Raw genomic sequence first — 21,346 nt, forward strand, 5'->3', positions numbered from 1 at the left:
AATAATCCTGTGGTTCCTAGTTGTTTTAAATTGATTTGTTTTAATTTTTTTGTTTAACGTTTATTTATTTTTGAGATGGAGAGAGACAGAGCATGAACAGGGGAGGGTCAGAGAGAGGGAGACACAGAATCTGAAACAGGCTCCGGGCTCTGAGCCATCAGCCCAGAGCCCGACGTGGGGCTCGAACTCACGGACTGCGAGATCATGTCCTGAGCCGAAGTCAGCCGCCCAACCGACTGAGCCACCCAAGCACCCCAAAATTTTTTTTTTAATTTACTAACTTTTCTGTCTCTTTTCAGTTTATCCCTAGGTTGTAGATGTGAAATGACCCTCCAAAGAGAAAAGTCTCCACAAATAAATTTACCAGTTAAGATAGGATATGACTAAAAATTAGTATCATCACACATATAATGGGAAACCCCACAAAAAGACAAACTAGAAAGAAAAATATCCCATTGGTCTATTCACTCAGCACATTTTCAAATAAGAAAAAATCCAGGAAAAAAAGAGGGAGAAGAAACTCATCCTAAAATGAGAAGAAAATCAACAAAGCAGAAGTGTGACAGCCTCAGAGGAAGTTTTCATACATGCCCAGGCATTTCATGCCAGGCTCCCCTCGACACAGCCTTCTCTGCACTGACCAACAGCCAAACCACATCTCTCTGGGCAGCACAGTCAGTTCCAGAAGTTAAAGGATTTCTCAAAAGGTCAGGGTTGTGGACACATTGCTCAAACCAAACAGGAGAATGTAGAAATAAGAGGAAAAGCGGATGGATGTATTAGGGCTGTGTAATACATGTGCTAGGAGTTATCCCAACAGGATTTGTAAGCAAGTCATAACTACACCATTAGGGAGAGAATAAAAGAAGCTGCTTAAAAACAAGACCTGGTGTGTCACTTCCTTCTCCACCCCAGTCAGCCAGAGCCAGCCTGGTATCCTTACTCAGAGGGCCATACAGATGTAACAGCAGTCAGGCACCCAAACACTCCTACCGTCCAACCCAAACCTTGGAATTCCCCAAGGACAGGACCTCAAAGTGATGTCAAGTCCTGGCGGATTCACTATTTCCAGTCCTATAATAACCCTTCCACCTTAACCAAATCTTGGCAGCCAAGGAAGCCGTGTGGTAGATATTTTAAAACTAAAGCCTATCCAGAAAAGATAGACACCTCCCCCCACCAAAAAAGGAATAAACGCTATTCCATACCTGGGTGGGTGTTACTGGGTTACAAAACTAAAAAGAGCTGTGTCCAAGTTGAAGGGTGAGCCTGCACTACTCAGTGCTGCCTCAGGGTCCAGGCTGCCTTGGGAATAGGAGTTTAAGGTCATGGAGGAATGTCATAGAAGACAGCAGCCCTTTCTCTTCTGCTTAATTGAAGTTTCACTTCATTCGGGCAGCCACAGACATCCCAGCAGTTGACATTTCATGAGCTCACAGGGACTTCTCCAAAAGCAAATGACCAAATAAATGGTAAGGATAGTATAAAAGAAAGGGAGCAAGAGGTGAACCTACAACTTTAAACAGACTTAAGAAACATATCAACCAATGAATAATCCAAAGAAGAAATTAAGAAAATTCTATTTACAATAGCATCACAAAGAATAGAGTAGGTGATGAATACATGGAGCACAGATGATACTTAGGGCAGCAAAAACTACTCTGTATGACAGTGTAATGGTGGATACACATTATTATGCTGTATTATTATATTGTCCAAACCAATAGAAGGTACAACACCAAGAGTGAAACCTAATGTAAACTATGGACTTTGTGTCAATGTTGGTTGATCATTTGTAACAAATGCACCACTCTGCTGTAGGATGATGATAATGGGGGAGGCCACATGAGCATGGGCAGGAGGTATAGGAGAAATCTCTGTATCCTGACCTAAACTGTCTAATAAAGTCTGTTAAAAATAAATAAAATAAAATAAAATAAAACAAAATAAAATAAAATAAGACACTTAGGAATAAACTTAACCAAGATGGGGAAAGACTTAAACAGTGAAAACTACAAAACAGTGATGAAAGAAATTAAAGACATAAATAAATGGAAAAAATATCTCATGTTCATGGATTATAACACTTAATATTATTAAAATATTCATACTACCCAAAGAATCTCTACATTCAACGAAATCCCAATGGCCTTTTTTGCAGAAATAGATTTATATGGAATCTCAAAGGACCCCAAATAGCCAAAACCATTTTGAAACAAAGCCGGAGGCCTCACACTTTCTCTCTCATTTCAAAACATATTACAAAGCTACAACAATCAAAATAGTGTAGTTCTAGCATGAAGACATATAGACCAATAGAACAGAATAGACAGCTCAGAAATAAATCCGCATGTTATGATCAAATGATTTTTGACAAAGGTGCCAATGCTACACAATGGGGGAAGAGAATCTCTTCAACAATGGTGTTGGAAAAACTAGGCACCCACTTGTAAAAGAATGAAGTTGGACCCACACTTTACACCATACACAAAAATTAACTAAAAATGGATTAAAGATCTAAACGTGAGAACTAAAACTATAAAACCCCTAGAAAAAAGCATAGAGGGAAATCTTCACAACGCTCAAATGGGCAATGATTTCTTGGATATGACACCAAAGGCATAGGCAACAAAAGTAAAAGTAGACAAATGGGACTCCATCAAACCTAAAAACTGTGCATCAAAAGAAGCAAAGACTGAAAAGGCAATCTATAAAATGGGAAAACTATTTGCAAACTATTTATCTGATAAAGGGTTATAAAGAGCTCCCATGCTCAATAACAACAAAATAAATAACCTGATTAAAAAAAAATGGGCATAGGACCCAAGTAGACTTTTCTCCAAAGAAGATATACAAGTGACCAATATGCTTATGAAAAGATGCTCAAGGTCACTAATCGTCAGTGAAATGCAAATCCAAACCACAATGAACTATTATTTCATGCCCCCTTAGGATGGCCATAAACCAAAAAAGCTGGAAAATAACAAGTTTTGGTAAGAATGAGGAGAAATTAGAACACTTGGTACACTGTTGGTAGGAATGTAAAATGGTACAGCCATTTTATGGAAAACAGAATGGAGGTTCCTGAAAATTTTTTAAAGAATTACCATATAGGGGCGCCTGGGTGGCGCCGTCGGTTAAGCGTCCAACTTCAGCCAGGTCACGATCTCGCGGTCCGTGAGTTCGAGCCCCGCGTCGGGCTCTGGGCCGATGGCTCGGAGCCTGGAGCCTGTTTCCCATTCTGTGTCTCCCTCTCTCTCTGCCCCTCCCCCATTCATGCTCTGTCTCTCTCTGTCCCAAAAAAAATAAAAATAAAAAAACGTTGAAAAAAAAAAAAAAAAGAATTACCATATAGAGAGAATATAGAAATTCTATAATCCCACTTCTGGGTATATATCCAAAAGAATTAAAAACAGGTTCTCGAAAGAGACTCATAAATATGGAGAATGAACTGAGGGTTGCTGGAGGGATTGTGGGAGAGGGGATGGGCTAAATGGGTAGGGGCATTAAGGAATCGACTCCTGAAATCATTGCTTCACTATATGCTAACTAATTTGGATGTAAATTAAAAAATAATAATAAAGTTAAAAAAAAAAGCAGGTTCTCGAGGAGATATTTGCACACCCATATTCATTGCAGTATTATTCACAATAGCCAAGAGGTGGAAGCAATCTAAATGCCCATGAATACATTAATGAATTCTAAAAATGTAGTATATACATTGTGGAATATTATTTAACCTTTACAAAGAAGAAAACCCTGTCATATGCTACAACATAGATGAGTCTGGAGAATATAATGCTCAGTGAAATTAAGCCAGTCACAAAAAGACAAATACTGCATGATTCTACTTTATATGAAGAATCTAAAGTAGTCAAACTCAGAAACAGAAGCAGAATGGTGATTACCAGGGATTGGGGGGAGGGGGAAAGAGTTCAGTGGATATAAGGTTTCAGTTTTACAAAATGAAAAAGGTTCTAGAGATCTGGTGTGCAACAACATACATATAGCTGTTACTAAGTGTATACTAAAAATGGTTAGGATAGTAAATTTTATGTGTTTTTTACCACAATTAAAAAAAAAAACAGATCAACCAATTGCAATGTATGGAACTCATCTGTAGCTTGATTCAAATAAGCAATGAATAAATTTATGAGACAATGAGGGAAAATTGAATGCCGACTGGATATTTGATATTAAAGCATCATTTTTTGTGTGTGATAATGGATTTTTTTTATGTGATTCCTCTCCTTTTAGATAATCAAATATTTCATGGGTGAGATAATATCTGGAATTTGCTTTGAAATAATCCAGCGGGGATGGGAGGTAACGGAGGAATCAAGATGGCCATGAGTTGAGACTTATTGAAGCTAGGTGATGGGTACATGGGGGTCACGTAATTATGTACTATCTACTGTTATGTATGTTTTTTTCTTTTTTTAAATTATTTTTGGGGCACCTGGGTGGCTCGGTCAGTTAAGCGTCCGACTTCGGCTCAGGTCATGATCTCACGGTCTGTGGGTTCAAGCCCCATGTTAGGCTCTGTGCTGACAGCTCAGAGCCTGGAGCCTGTTTCAGATTCTGTGTCTCCCTCTCTCTGTGACCCTCCCCCGTTCATGCTCTGTCTCTCTCTGTCTCAAAAATAAATAAACGTTAAAAAAAATTTTTTTAATTATTTTTTACGAAAAAATTTTGTTAATGTTTATTTATTTTTGAGAAAAAGACAGAGTGTGAGAGGGGGGAGGGGCAGAGAGACAGGGAGACACAGAATCCGAAGCAGGCTCCAGCCTCTGAGCTGTCAGCACAGAGCCTGACGCAGGGCTCGAATTCACGGACCACAAGATCATGACCTGAGCTGAAGTCAGACGCTTAACCGACTTACCCAGGTGCCCCTGTTTTTTTTTTCCATAGTAAAGACTAAAATAAACATAAACCAGGTACCTCGGGGGAGGGGGGGCGGCTATCGTGTATTTATACTTCGCCTTGAACTCATCTACTGAGACTCCCTCTTCTCACCATCAACAAGTGGACCCAGGCCCTTCAGGGTGAATCCAGGTGTTCTGTGTTGGCAGCATTCTCTAAAACCTTTGGTGTCTGCAACTGCTCTTTCCCTAAGCGACAAAATAGGGAACTCAGCCAATCTTTAAAAGTGAAAAAACTCAGGGGCAGCAACTTGGGCTTAGTTGAGCAGCTCGTTGTTCTACTGAGTTATGGTTTTAGGAATGTGGTATTTCAATAAGCATTTCTAGATTGGGTGGCTAGATTCACTGCCCAACAGTCCACAGAGTCCTTGAAGGAGCAGCAGGCCACTCCAGAGCCCCAGCATCTGGGCACATGGACATTAGTGAAAGGCAGGGGCCTCTGCCTAGGTGGAGCAGCAAATGGGGAGAAGAACCCCAAAGGAGGTATGGACAAGGGCACCAGACACAGAAAAGAGGCAGCAAAACCTTTGCACTTCGTTGGAAGTTTTGTCCAAAGCAGGCTCTTCCCTAGAAGAAGGAGGGAAACTCTCTTCCACTCCCAGCACTGCCTGGCTCCCTGCCCCAGCCTGCTCTTCCTCCAACAGCTCCCACACAGAAACAGCACCAGTTCTCAGGAGGCTGATGTTTTTCAAACTTAGATTTAGGACAATAGGGACATGAGGGCCACTCAGACTCTTCACTCTTACCCCAGACCTCCTCTTCCCTTACCAGCCAGAGGGTGAAGACAGTAATACCCAAACCAAATACCAAAGGAAGACAGAGAACCCCAGGTTAATTTCTACTGCCACTGGGATTTATATTTTAATAGCTTGATGACTGAGGGAAGCCCTTATGATGGGTATCTTTGGTAAAAGAGAATACAATTAAAATAATCTATTGTTATATCTATACAAGTGGTTCAGAAAGAAACTACTTTCACAAGAAACTATGGTATAACACTTTAATAATTTCAATAGAACCAACTTCAGGAACAGATGCACGCATACATAAAATTCAAACAATTGAACAGTGTACTTAAATGCATCAAATTCTTAAAAATCCCCAAAATGGATTCACAGATATGAAAATTTTAAAGTACTGCAGACTAGAGTAAAACAGACAAGATTACTTTGCATTTACCAATAAGACAATAGCCTGTAGATACATTAGACCTTTATGAGAACACTTGTAGGAAATGTTAGAGACTCATTAAAAAGGAATACAATTGATCTCCGAAAGATGAATTTATAGCTAATAATTTCTTTGGTCCTCCAAATCACATCTTTTTTTACTTTAAAATACCAAACATGAGTTGAGTGCTTAATTCCAGTTCTTAAATGTCTAAACATTAAGCAGGATAATGTTTATATCAGATTAGATTTTTTTAAAGGAACTCAGAATGAATTAACACTGTATTTCAGAAACTCCAAGTATAGAAAAATATAGAAAATAGAAGTAGGGAAGAATTTTTTTTTTTTTTTAAACATTACTTCTGGGGGCGTCTGGGTGGCTCAGTTGGTTAAGCAAACAACTCTTGGTTTCAGCTCAGGTCATGATCTCATGGGTTTGTGAGATCAAGCCCTGCATTGGGCTCTGTGCTGACAGAGCAGAGCTTGCTTGGGATTTTCTCTCTCCCTCTCTTTCTCTCTCTCTCTCTCTCTCTCTCTGCCCCTACTCTGCGCATGCGCGCTCACTCTCTCAAAATAAATAAATAAACTTAAATAAATAAACAGCACTTCTGCCACCGTGTCCCATCATAAGTCAAATGACATCAAAGTGGCAGATTTAGGACCATCAAGGTTAAAGAAAGCACTGCAATTAGTTCTGAAGGTAACAGAATAAATCTGAAGAGCATGAGGTCAACCAAATAAGAGACTTTTCCATGGAATGACTGTGGTTGCGTTTTTGCAGGGGAGTTGGGTTTTTTCTTTCTTGTTTTAATTTGGCCCACACTGCCCCAGTGGAGGAAATTTCAGGTAGTCATTAATAAGGCAACAGCTTCCTGGAAGAAAAGACCTATATACCACTTGAACAGTTACACTGAAGACAAGACCCACAGGGACCACAAGAGGAGCCAATATGGGGGCTTCCTATATGTTCCAGTAATTCCAGAAAATTACAGTGCATTTTCATAGGCACCAACAATGCAGCTTTCATTAAACATTGGCTATCGGTCACAATGCAGTCCACAGTTAGTTCATTCTGCCATCTTTCATATTCACAGAAGCTATGGTTCTGCAGACCTGAAAATGATGGACATTCTCAAAAGTTTCTGGAAATACATAGAAAAATACTTGATAAGACTTTTAAAAAAGTTTTGAGGCATCTATAAGGAATACACAAAGTAAGCTTGCAAGAGACTTCTAAAGGTAAAATTGTGAGGACTAGTTATTTGCAGTGTTGGTACTTAAGTCTCATAAAATAACGGCTTTTTAAAAAATGGCAAAGGTAGCTACACTCTAAGTGGTGTGATATTCGCATCAAGGCACAGAGAGTTAAATGTCTAAATCCCTGTATGTTGACATGGGAATACATTCGTAAACAAAAGGAACAAATTCTTTGTACTTGAATTTAAAAAAGAACAGAAAGTAGAAACGTGCCTTTTTAGCTCATAGTAAAATCAAAAACATAGATATCCTACTACCTTCCCTTTCATGACTAACATTATCACTGGACAGTTAAAAAAATAAATATATAGGGGCGCCTGGGTGGCGCAGTCGGTTAAGCGTCCAACTTCAGCCAGGTCACGATCTCGCAGTCCGTGAGTTCGAGCCCCGCGTCAGGCTCTGGGCTGATGGCTCGGAGCCTGGAGCCTGTTTCCGATTCTGTGTCTCCCTCTCTCTCTGCCCCTCCCCCGTTCATGCTCTGTCTCTCTGTCCCAAAAATAAATAAAAAACGTTGAAAAAAAAATTAAAAAAAATATAAATATATAAAAAATAAAGTGCCCTGGCAGTTTATGAAATGTGATTATGGTGGAGCCTGTTGGACTTTGTGTTTGCAGAGCAATGCTGCATGCCGTACAGGAATTATTTTAAGCACTACACCATTTTTGTTTGGGGAGGGGGAAAAAAACAGTATATTGGCCATAATTTCCTCCCATTCCCAAAATTCCTACGCTTATGAACCCAATTACCATAGTATTTGAACAAAATACTTGAGTTTTTCTTCCTTTCCAGCACCCAATGGTTATCCAAATGGCAGTGGTTTTGTGCATGTAACTTACACTATTTGGCAGTTTCCTTGACAGTTACCACTAAAAGGTGGCAAGAAGAAAGTAGAGGGCTCACCCCTTTATTAATTACTTTTATTTCATTGCTATAAATAATTATTAAACACAATTAGTGACAAGGGATAAAGTTCACATCTGTAACAACAACTGGAAACGGAATGTACAAACAGTTAAGACCAGACAAACAATGTTTCTAGTGGCACGATCTGCAAACCACAGGACACACGCTGAAGTTCAGCTCTTAATGAGAGTTAGAAACTCTTCCCGAGTCTTTGGATCTTCCCGGAACACACCCAACATCGTGCTGGTCACAGTTTTGCTGTTCATTTTCTGTACCCCTCGCATTACCATACACATGTGTCTACAAAACAAGACAACAAAGGTGGCTTAAAGAAATCGACAGTTGCTGGTTTGGTTTTTAAAGTAAGAAGCAAGCCAAAAAGTTAAATCTGATTATACTGAGTTCACGGCTACCAGCTGTGTCCAATATCACTGCTTAGACAGATTTGACCTGAAGTTTTCATTAAGTTTCTCAGTGGTTGAGTCTTTGATGCATCTAGCAGAAGGGGAAAAAAAGGAATTTTCTTTCTTGTGAAAATACTACAAGGGGTCCGCAGAAATACAACAACTTCTGGATAAAAAGAAATACAGAATTTTCACTTGAATGGTCTTTAGGACCCAGACAACACAATGCTAGCTTAGGTGCTAGGAGAAATACTGAAGTATGCTGGTCTCACCAGGCGAATCCAGAGAACGGTGACCACAGTGAGCCTAAGCAACCTGATGAGGCCAGACAGCATGCACAGCACAGAGCTCATGCCATGCCAGGAGAATGGAGAAGATGTGCGCAATTCCCATAATTCATTCTAACTTAAATAAGTGTCTTCAGGTGCCCTGTGCACACACTCTTAGCTCCATTTTTTAAAACGTGTGACAAAATATCAGGAAAAGTCTGCATAGAGCAACAAAGAGCTAAAGAAGAAATCAAGAGAAGACATAAAATGCTACGGTTGCACAAATCACTACACTGATGACTCCCTACACCTCCATAACCCTCACCAAAAACAAAACAAAGCCTGTCTCCTGTACCCAGGTTCCTATATCAACAACACAGTAAGTGAAAGAGGTTTAAAAAAAAGCTTCAGTCTCAGAGACAGAAGATGGGACAGTGTCAATTGTGTGCCACCACCCAGCGCTGGGAAAAGAGCAGCACTAAATATCACTTCCATGCGCCACAAGGACATTATGAAAGGCAAACATAGACTTACGTTGCTTCCACCACCACCCCAACTCCAGCGGGCCGCAAGGCTTCTGTGATGGCTACTGCGATTTGTTTTGTAAGACGCTCTTGAACTGTGGGTGTGACAAGAAGCTCGGTTTAGGAGTCTGACACACCCAGCCGTCTTTAGAGTATTTGTTGTCTTTAGAATATCTGAAGTCTTAAAAAGCAGACTTCTGTGAGGTTTGAGAGCCAAGGCACACCAGCTTTTCCCAGTTTGCTTTGTCTGCTGCCTGGCCCACAGGGGGCAGCTGTTCAATTCCCTCACCTGCAGAATAAGTACTGACGGGGGCTCAGCACCACTGGAGGGAATGGTAAGAATGACAGCTGTCTCTTAGGTGTGCAGTGAGACCAACAGAATATTGATAACAAGCACCTCCATGCAAATGAACAAATAGCTCGCAACAGGATTAACAAAGGCGCTACAGTCCAAGTATTGAATTGTATGTAAAGCTGGAGACCAACCATTTAACCTAAGCAATGCAGTTCCTGTGCTGAAAAAACAACTCACCTCTGAAAACACATTAAGAGTGTTCACTGCAGCACTGCATCTATTTGAAAACTGACAAAATTTTCAAATATCTATTAGAGCAGGAAATGGTTAAATCAAGCCCCAGCACGGCCGTACAACGGAATGCTAAACAGCCAGCAAAATCAATGAGATAGTTATATGCATGTGGGGAAAAAAACATGTTTTATTTGTTAAGTGAAAAAAAATAGGGGGGGAAAAGTGAAGCCCATTACATACAATATGAGGCCATTTAAAAATATAATAAAAATAAATTGATTTCAAAATGTTGGTAGATGCATGAAATACGAAGGAGTGTGCAAATACATCAATGATTTCTTCTGGAGGACTGAAACACTGCAAACTTTCCCTTTCTATCTTATATTCCTATGAGGTTTTGATTTTGGTAAGTCGCATGTATTCTACTTGAAATAAGAACAACAACCAAAAATACTTTTTCCTTAAGAAAAAAATGTTTTTCTGTAAATAAAAGTTTAAAAGTTTACCTTGTAATCGTCTACTATAGATTTCTACAATCCTAGAAAAGAAAGAATCGTTTTAGTTAATCATAAATTAGTTTGAAGTGGAATTCATAAGGCTTCTTCAAAAGACTAAAAGGACTTTATTGAAGCAATTGTAGGGTGTGGGCAGGAGATTGAATCTTCTAAGAGGGGAAAAGATACAAAAACTAATGGAAATGAGAAGAGGGAGGGTCTTGAGGAGACCACTAAGCATGACACAGAGTGGTACTTCCCAATGTCCCCAAAGAGAGAGAATTAGATGAACATTCACTTAGGAAAAACACAATGGGACGTAAGTTTAGAGCTCCCAAGTCATCAATTTTAGGCCAAGTCTCAAGTGTTCTAATTAATCATATTGTTTAATCACAGCTTAAAGTTCAAGTTAAAAATAAAAGACTATTTGTTAATTAATAGCAGGCCACTGTCAACTATTGTACCCACTAAACCTATTAGGATAATCAGATTAGAACTGAACAGACTTCTTCAGACATCTCTTTATAAGATAGATCTATATAAGCACTCAATACGATTAACTCCCCAAATTAAAAGCCTCCTGATCTTAGCTTATAACACAATCTGTCAAGTGATGGATTTTCCACTTTCAACATCTTTCACTCTAACTTGTGAAATGTAAAGATGGCCACGTGAACTACTCATTTGAGGATAACAATTCATGTTAAGGATCTTTTTTCAAAATTTGGCCTTTTAGTCCTGAATTTGGACTCAATTTAAGGACCACCTCACCTATGAGGCATTTTATGGCTCTTCCTCCCACCACTATGCTGCTCAGATAAAACTGAAAAGTTGTTACTTTATATCCATTACAGCCAATAAAGTCAGTAATGGGTATGCCACCCTGTTTACCACTCATCCTGAAGGCAGGAGCCACCCTGATTCTTCTTCGTGTTTCTAGTAGATTTATAACATTGAAGGAATACATGTTTTCAATTTTGAACAAAAACCTGAGGAAGGATGGTATTCAAGCTCCTGGATAGGTCTCATTTCTTCCGGACCAAATCTTTCTATATATTTCTTCTGACAGTTCTCCAGCTGATTATTTTCTGTTGTATTAATAGGAGATGCCATTAATTTAAAAATTAGTCATGTTGGGGTGCCTGGGTGGCTCCGTCTTGATTTCAGCCCAGGTCACAATCTGACAGTTCATGAGATGGAGCCTGCATCGCACTCCATGCTGACAGTGTGGAGTCCGCTTGGGATAATCTGTCTCCCTCTCTCTCTGCCCCTCGCCAGCTGCGTGTGCTCTCCTTCCCTCTCTCTCTCAAAAATAAACTTTAAATAAATAAATAAAATAAAAATTAGTAATGTCTTCCTTCTCATAGTCATTTCTTTCTCTCGAGAATTTCAGGTACAACATTAGACAACAGTGATAATATTAGGCATCCATATTTTGCTCTACACTTTAACAGGAATGCCTCTAACATTTGCTATCACCCATGATGCCTGCCTGTTTCTGGCAGATAGCCACTCTCCTGCCAAAGGAAAGCCATTCATGTAGATCATTAATTGAGTGCCTTCTACATGTATGATTATGTGATAAGCAGGGCCCCTGTGCTCAGTTTATAATTTATTCCTAGTTTATTCATTTTTCATTTTTTTTAATGTTTATTTTTGAGACAGACACAGAGCATGAATGGGGGAGGGGCAGAGAGAGAGGGAGACACAGAATCAGAAGCAGGCTCCAGGCTCTGAGCCATCAGCCCAGAGCCTGACGCGGGGCTCGAACTCACGGACCATGAGATCGTGACCTGAGCTGAAGTCAGACACCCAACCGACTGAGCCACCCAGGCGCCCCCATTTTTCATTTTTAAGTAAGCAGTAGGCATTGAATCTCTGTCTTCTCAGCATTAAAAATAATCATATAGCTTCCCTGAATTAAAAAAAAAATCTTTATTTTGCCCTCTTCCTTGAAGATAATTTGTTGAGAGGTATTTGTTGAAAGTAGAATTCTAGGGGCACCTGGGTGGCTCAGTCGGTTGAGTGTCTGACTTTGGCTCAGGTCATGATCTTGCAGTTTGTGAGTTCAAGCCCCATGCCGGGCTCTGTGCTGATAGCTCAGAGCCTGGAATCTGCTTTGGATTCTGAGTCTCCCCCCGCCTCTCTCTCTGTCCCTCCCCCCACTCACACTCTCAAAAATAAGCAAATATTAAAAAGAAAGAATTCTAATTTGACACTGATATTTGCCTTTATTTTTTTTTCAACGTTTTTAATTTATTTTTGGGACAGAGAGAGACAGAGCATGAACGGGGGAGGGGCAGAGAGAGAGGGAGACACAGAATCGGAAACAGGCTCCAGGCTCCGAGCCATCAGCCCAGAGCCCGACGCGGGGCTCGAACTCACGGACTGCGAGATCGTGACCTGGCTGAAGTCGGAGGCTTAACCAACGGCGCCACCCAGGCGCCCCTGATATTTGCCTTTTAACGTTGCCATTAGCAAACAATCATCAGTCTAATTGTCATTACCCCCTTAGGTAATATTTTTCTCTGCCACTGCTTTTATGACATTTCAGAATGTGTACCCTGAGGTTTTTTATGTTGTGTCAGGTGGGAGTTTAATTTTATTTGCCCTGTTTGGGATTCATTAGGGTCCCTAAATCTAAAGACTATGTTTTTTTCCATGTGCTCCCCAAAACTTTTCAGCCATTACCTTCTCTAATATTGCACCTACCCCATTACCTCTGTGATCTCCAGGAATTTCAACCAAGGACATATTAGACCTCTTCAGTCTTCCATGTCTCTTACATTCTCACTCATATTTTCCACCTAGCCCTCTGTGTTACATTCTGTGCAATTTCTTCAGACCTTTCTTCTAGTTCACTATTTTTTACTGTGTCTAACCTGCTATATAATGTAACTGTATTGGGCTTCAATCCAATTATCACTTTTTTTTTTCCTAGAAGTTTTTTTTTTTTTTATAAGAACCTTTTTTTTTTTTTTTTTAAGACAGAGAGGGACAGAGCATGAACAGGGGAGGGGCAGAAAGAGAGGGAGACATAGAATCCGAAGCAGGCTCCAGGCTCTGAGCCGTCAGCACAGAGCCTGACGCGGGGCTCGAACTCACAAACCGTAAGATCATGACCTGAGCCGAAGTCAGACGCATAACCAACTGAGCCACCCAGGTGCCCCAGAAGTTTTGTTTTTTTAATCTAATTCTGAAAATTTGCCAAACTTTCAGTACTCTTATTTTCTAACGTATTCGTTGTATATTCTGCATCTGCTAGCTTCAGTCTCTTCCCTGTTTGACTATTTGTTTCATCTGACTCTGACCCATGGTAGGTTTGTTTTTTTTTTTGTTTTTGTTTTTACTTCTGGTGAACTCATGCTCCTTGGAATTCTTTGAAGCTGAAATAAAAGTGCATCAGAGGATGAGCACTTGTCTCTGCCAGGTGCTAGAAGGCTACCTCATTGGGAACCTCTGAAATTAAATTACTGCCTTGGATTTTCTGAGGACCACACATGGTGATGTGAATTTTGAACCCAAATCCTTGTGAATACATAGTGATGGGTTCTTTTTCTTGCACTCCCCAGAACAAAGCTAACAGGTAATATCTCTCCCAATTTGGGGTGGGATAGGGAGGACAGAACCCTGACTTTGACTCCAGTGCCAGCTAATTTTTGTGAATTCTCACTGGAATTGCTTACACTTCCACCAATGTTTGAAATGTTCACACACATTATATCTCAGTATGCTATACTAGGAGGGATATCATTACCATCTAGTTTACCATACTCCCAGAATCTATAGTTCTTGGGAGTTAACCTCCTTGGGTCATGATGAAAACAATACTTGTGCCTGTTAGAGGAGTTTTTTTGGGTTTTTTTGTTTGTTTTTGGTATTTAGGATTTTTACAACTACATTTATAAGTGAGATTAGTCTATAATCTTTTTAAGTGCTAGCTTTATCAGACTTTTACCAGGAATAGGTAGCTTTATCAAATTAATTATATAGCTTTTCAGGTTTACCTGAATAATTTATGCAACACTGGAATTAGTGGTTACTTGGAAGCTGCCTATTAAATTGACCATCCACTTCTTTCCCTCCCACCCAACTCACATTACTTTGACTTTTTCTAATGGTTACTAGTCTATATAAGTTTTCCAACTCTTGGTTCATTCCCTTCTCCATCTTTTTTTTTTTTTAACTTATTAAGATGTAAAGTTTCTAAAACATACTTTTAGTTACATAGCCTCTCATTTCTGGGTATAAATCTTTCTCCTCTCAGACTTCTAAGCAATCTATGATGTATGATCTTTTGGGTTTATGTTTTCTATTCTTTTTTAATTTTCTTTTTTTTAATTTTTTTTTTCAACGTTTTTAATTTATTTTTGGGACAGAGAGAGACAGAGCATGAACGGGGGAGGGGCAGAGAGAGAGGGAGACACAGAATCGGAAACAGGCTCCAGGCTCTGAGCCATCAGCCCAGAGCCCGACGCGGGGCTCGAACCCACGGACCGCGAGATCGTGACCTGGCTGAAGTCGGACGCTTAACCGACTGCGCCACCCAGGCGCCCCTCTTTTTTAATTTTCTAATTTAATCTTTTGATTTTCTTCTTTCCCATTTGTTCTATTAAGCTTGCTTTACAAATTCTTTTTCTTTAAAAAAAAAAATTGGATGCTTAATTTACTTGTAGTGTTTCTTTAAAAAAAATTTTTTTTTAAATGTTTATTTACTTTTGAGAGAGACAGAGACAGAATACAAGTAGGTTAGGGGCAGAGGGAGAGGGAGACACAGAATCCGAAGCAGGCTCCAGGCTCCAAGCTGTCAGCACGGAGCCCGACGCGGGGCTCAAACTCACAAGCTGTGAGATCATGACTTGAGCTGAAGTCGACAGTCGCTCAACCCACTGAGCCACCCAGGCGCCCCTGTAGTTTTTATTTAATAATGAAAGCATTTGTGGCTAAAAAATTTATCTCCAAAGTGCAGGTTTTTAAAATTTTCATCTTTACTGAGGTATAATTGACATAAAAATTATAAAGATATTTACAAGTGTATGTAAGATATTTAAAGTGTAGACTGTGATTTGATATATGATGCACTGTGGAAAAATCCCATCTAGTCAATTAATACACCCATCACCTCACATATTTATCTTTTTTTTCCCCCCAGTAAGAACAATGAACACTGGAGTACAGATATCTCTTCAATATCCTATTTTATTTCCTTTGGATATATACCCACAAGGATTGCTGAATCATATGCTAGTTCTATTTTTAATTTTTTGAAAAATCCCCATACTGTTTTCCATAGAGGCTGCACCAGTTTACATTCCCACCAAGAAAGTACAAGGATTCCCTTTTCTCCACAGTCCCACCAATACTTATATCTTTTTTATAATTCTGTAGCCATGCTAACAGATATGAGGTGATATGTCATTGTGGTTTTGATTTGCATTTCCCTAATGATTAGTGAAATTGAGCACCTTTCACTTACCTGTTGGCCATATGTATAACTTCTTTGGAGAAATGTCTTTTCAGTTCATTTGCCTATTGTTAAAAATTGGATTGTTTCTTTGCTATTGTGTTGTAGGAGTTCTTTATATTTTTTTGCACATTAACCCCTTACCAGTTATGTAACTTGGAAATATTTTCTCCCATTCTGTAGGTTGCTTTTTCATGGTTTCCTTTGCTATGCAGAAGTCTTTTAGTTTGATGCAGTCCCACTTATTTGTTTTGTTGCTTTTATTTTTCCAGAAAATCATCACCAAAACCATTGTCAAGGAGCTTACCCCCATGTTTTCTTCTAGTTTTATGGTTTTAGGTCTTATGTTCAATCCGTTTTGAGTGGATTTTTGTGTATGGTATAAGAAAGGTATCCAGTTTTCCTAACACCATTTTTTAAAGTTCATTGATTTTTTTTTTTAGTAATTTCTGCACCCAACATGGAGCTCAAACTCATGAACCCAAGATGAAGAATCGCACACTCTACCTACTGAGCCAGCCAGGTGGCCCCCCCAGTACCATTTGTTGAAGAGACTATCCTTTCTCCATTCTTTGCTCCTTTGTCATAAACTTGTCATATATGCATGGGTTTATTTCTGAGCTCTCTATTCCATACCTTTGGCCTATATGTCTGTTTATATGCCGTTGCCATTCTGGTTTGATTTTATAGCTTTGTAATTTAGTTTAAAATCATAAAGTGTGATACCTCCAGCTTTTTTGTTCCTTCTCAAGATGGCTTTGACTATTCAGGGTCCTTTGTGGTTCCATACAAATTTTAGGATCATTTTTTCTATTTCTGTGAAAATGCTGTTGGAATTTTGAAAGGGATTGCATTGAACCTGTAGATTATTTTAGGTAGCATGGACATTTTAACAATATTAATTCTTTTAATCCAATAACATGAGATATTTATTTGTATCTTCTTCAGTTTCTCTCATTAATGTCTTATAGTTTTCAGTGTACAGATATATCACCTCTTTGATAAAATTTATTCCTAGGTATTGGTGCAATTGTAAATAGGATTGTTTTCTTAATTTCTTGGACAGTTTGTTAACGTATAGAAACACACTGACTTCTGGATATTAATTTGTATCCTTTATAATTAGTTCTAACAGGTTTTTGATGGAGTCTTAAGGTTTTTTTCTTAAATTTATTTATTTTCAGAGACAGTGAGATTGTGTGGAGTATGTATGAGGGAGGGGCAGAGAGAGAGGGAGAGAATCCCAAGCAGGCACCATGCTGTTAGCACCGAGCCCAACATGGGGCTCAATCCCACGAACCATGAGATCATAACCTGAGCCGAAATCAAGAGTTGGATACTCAACTGACTGAGCCACCCAGGTGCTCCTTTAGGGTTTTCTATATATAATATCATGTCATCTGCAAATAGAGACAGTTTTATCTCTTCCTTTCTGACCTTGATGCTTTTTTCTTGTTGTATTGCTCTGGCTAGTATTTCTGATGCTACATTGAATTAAAGTGGTGAAATAGGGTATCCAGGTGTTCTTGTGTTGTTCCTGATATTAGCTGAAAGCTTTTCCTCATTGACTGTGATATTAGCTATGGGCTTCTCATATATGGCCTTTATTATGAGGCACACTGCCTTTATATCCAGTTTGTTGAGAGTTTTCATCACAGATGGATTTTGTCAAATGTTTTTCTACATCTGTTGAGATTACCATATGACTTATACTTCATTTTGTCAATGTGGTTTATCACTGCATACATCGAAACATCCTTGTATCCCTGGAATAAATCCCCCTGGATCAGAGTGTATGATCCTTTTAATGTATTGTTCAATTCAGTTTGCTGGTATTTTGCTGAGAATTTTTATATCTATGATCGTCAGGGATATTGGCTTATAGTTTTCTTGTATAATTTTCTGTTTCAATATCAGGTTTAATGCTGGCCTTGAGAAATGAATTTGAAAGTATTCCCTCCTATTCTATTTTTTAGAAGAGTTTGAAGAGGATTGGTATTAATTTCAAAGTGCAGTTTTTTACTTTGAATTGCACACACTGACATACAGTGTTTGTATCATTATGATTTTCTATCACATCAAAGGAATTTAAAAGAAATTTAACTTCCAAATAGTTGGTTTTTAAAAATAATTTATTACTATATAGTTTCTTAGTACACAATAGTCTGTTCATTTTTTTTAAGTTACAGCTAGTTTTGTGACCAAAATCCTATTACTCTGCGTTGTATATCCTTTTTTGTACATCTCAATCAAACATTGAGAGGTAATTGGTGTTCCCACTCACTTCTTTGGAGTTTGTCAGTTTCTCTATGTATTTCATCTAGCTCCTGTTCTGTTTTGAACCCATTTGACAAAAAAGATTCATGACCACTTTTATTATGCAAACTTCAATATAAGAGGACCCACCTTGTCTCCGTTGATAAATTTTGCATTTTCAGCTTTTGTAATTTTTTTTTTTTTTTTTTTTTTAGAGAGAGTGAGCATGAGTGGGGGAGGGGCAGAGGAAAGGAGAGAGAAAATCTCAGGCAGGCTCTGCACTTCCAATGAGGGGCTCAATCCCAAGACCCTGGGATCATGACCTGAGCCAAAATCAAGAGCCGGACACTTAACCAACTGAACCACACAGGCATCCCTGTAATTTTTTTTTAAAAAAGGGGCATGATTAGGTACTTATAAAATCTGTGTTAGGTCCTGTTTCCTGTGTTGCATTATGCTTTCTCTCCTCTTCCTCCTCCTATGACAACTGGGAAAGTAATCTGGTGACACCTTTGCAGGTAGATGGTATAATTTAACCCTTGCAAATCTTAACAGTATTTTTGATGCCTTCATATAACTTGACTTGTCACCAGGCTGCAAATTCTCAACCATGGCTAGAGCAAAGAGCAAAAAAAGCCACAGAGGGTAGAGCTGGATCACAGTGGGACTTGCCAGCTAAAGTAAGGAGTTTGAACTTTATCTTAAAACCTATGGGGAGCTACATCAAATCCACACTTTAGAAAGTACATCCTAATAGTGTATGAGAGCAGATTTAAGGATGCAGAGAGATTAGAGGCAAGGAGGAGTTCAGGGTTTTATAATCCAAGAAGAACATATGCAAGGCCCAACAGAGTGGCAGCAAGGATAGCAAGAAGGCAGCATGGTAACAGGAGGGAAGTGGGGGCGCTGTAGGAGGTCAGTGAGCATACAACAGCAATGGATGGATTCCTTCTCACTCCTTGCACCAAAATACATTCCAGATGGAGTGAAGATTTAAATATAAAAATAAGGCCATAAAAATAACCCAAAAACATGAGTTTATGACTACATAAAAATTTTAAACTTCTTTATGGAAAAATGATATTATCGAACAAAATCAGAAGACAAATGACAAACCTGGAAAAATTATTTGCAGCACCTGACCTAACTGGTTTAACATTCAAAGAGCTCATACAAATCAGTAATAAAAAGATAAGCAATCCAATGGAAAAATTAGCAAAGGCTAACTTAGAGAAGGCAGTTTCTATAAAGATTCAAACTCTATTAAAAAAATGCAAGTTTTAAAAATGCAAATTAAAACAATAAGTACCCTATCCCACTTATCAGTTTGGCAAAGATTGAAAAGTGTGATGAGGGGCGCCTGGGTGGCTTAGTCAGTTAGATGGCCGACTTCGGCTCAGGTCATGATCTCATGGTTTGTGAGTTCAAGCCCTGCGTCAGGCTCTGTGCTGACAGCTCAGAGCCTGGAGCCTGCTTCAGATTCTGTGTCTCCCTTTCTCTCTCTGCCTCTCCCTTGCTCTCACTCTCTGTCTCTCTCTCTCTCAAAAATAAATAAACATTAAAAAAAATTTTTTAAAAAAGTGTGATGAAACTCAGTGTTGGCAAAAGTGGAGAAACACACACACCCTTTGACCTATTATTAGAGTATAAATTGATATGCTCTTTTTTAGAGAACAATTTAGTAATAGCAAAAATTTGGCTACCCTGAACCCAACAATTTAATTTCGGTAATTTACACTATACAAAACATGTTCACCAAAGCATTTTTTCTACTTTTTTTTAAAATATGAAATTTATTGTCAAATTGGTTTCCATACAACACCCAGTGCTCATTCCAACAGGTGCCCTCCTCTTTTGACAACAGTCTTAAACTGTAAACTCTCTATCAAAGACTGATTAAATGAATTATATTAAACAATTAAAGAAATACTATGTAGCCATTAAAAGGGAGTCAGACTTTCTGGACTAAAAGGTGTCCAAAGGACTTCAAGGTTTTTTAATTAAAACAAAAACAAAAACAAAAACACAAAGGGGCACCTGGCTGGCTCAGTCAGTAGAGCATGTGACTGACCCTTGATCTCAGGTATGTGAGTTCAAGCCCCCCCACCGACCTTGGGATTACTTAAAAAAATAAAAAATACAAACAACAAACACAAGTTGTAGTACAGAATGTAGGGTATGATCTCTCCCTTTTTTGTTTTGTTTTGTTTTGCTAGTCTTAAAGTGATATATGTTTGTGTTTGCATAGAAATTTTCTGGAAGGACAATCTCTAGCCAAGAGACAAGAAATGTCTAGTTTTAACTTTGAGTAATGGAAATAGAAAGGAAAGCTTTCCCTTTACTCACTCATTTGTATTTAAGCTTAACTGGTAAGTATGTTATTTTTATAATAGAGAGAGGGGCGCCTGGGTGGCTCAGTCAGTTGGGCATCTGACTCTTGATTTCCGCTCTGGTCACCATCTCCTGTTTTGTCAGGTAAAGGCCCGCCTCAGGCTCTGCACTGACAGCTGACAGTGCGTAGTCTGCTTGGGCTTCTCTCTTCCTCTCTCTCTCTCTCCTCTGCTCATGCTCTCTCAAAATAAATAAACATTTATAATAGAGAAAAAAGGAAAAAATAATGTCCTCCTTGTAATCTAATGCCTACCCTACCTTTCTGACGATCTTGCAGTCATCCCTGCCTACATCTCTTAATTCTGTCAGTTAATCTCTCTATTGACTTGCCTCTGCTTACGCATTTACCATACCCAAAGGAATTTCTCTTCCCTTTAGGATTTTTTTTAAATGTCTTATTTATTTTTGAGAGAATGTAAGCAGGGGAGGGGCAGAGAGAGAGGGGGGCAGAGGATCTGAAGACAGCACAGAGCCCAATGTGGGGCTTGAATTCACGAACCCTGAGATCATGACCTGAGATGAAGTCAGATGCATAACTGACTGAGCCACCCAGGGGCCCCTCTTCCCTTAAAATTCTGCTCAGCTTTTCACCTCTGGGTCTTTCTTTCTTAATTTTTTTCAACATTTATTTTATTTTGGAGAGACAGGGACAGAGCGTGAGCGGGGGAGGGGCAGAGAGAGAAGCAGACATAGAATCTGAAACAAACTCCAGTCTCTGAGCTGTCAGCGCACAGCCGGATGTGGGGCTCAAAATCCACAAACCT

General features: G+C 39.1%; 1 protein-coding gene across 7 annotated transcripts in view; it reads right to left on the reverse strand.

Moving 5' to 3' along the window:
- Positions 1 to 21,346, reverse strand: part of GCH1 (GTP cyclohydrolase 1) — a 155,413-nt gene that overhangs the window by 99,498 nt on the left and 34,569 nt on the right. The window contains exons 4-6 of one of the 7 annotated variants that reach the window (XM_058740681.1): positions 10,484 to 10,515; positions 9,459 to 9,543; positions 5,909 to 7,233 (exon numbers count right to left, since the gene is read on the reverse strand). The exons of 3 other annotated variants lie outside the window; for them this stretch is intronic. In XM_058740681.1, the coding sequence (XP_058596664.1) occupies positions 7,224 to 7,233; positions 9,459 to 9,543; positions 10,484 to 10,515 (127 nt within the window). In that variant the 3' untranslated portion in view covers positions 5,909 to 7,223. Of the gene's footprint in view, positions 1 to 5,908; positions 7,234 to 7,883; positions 8,552 to 9,458; positions 9,544 to 10,483; positions 10,516 to 21,346 lie in introns of those variants that run through there. 3 more of the 7 variants (XM_058740684.1, XM_058740680.1, XM_058740682.1) reach the window with 3 other exon arrangements.

Source organism: Neofelis nebulosa, chromosome 7 (assembly GCF_028018385.1).
Source record: "Neofelis nebulosa isolate mNeoNeb1 chromosome 7, mNeoNeb1.pri, whole genome shotgun sequence".
Classification (NCBI taxonomy): Eukaryota; Metazoa; Chordata; class Mammalia; order Carnivora; family Felidae; genus Neofelis; species Neofelis nebulosa.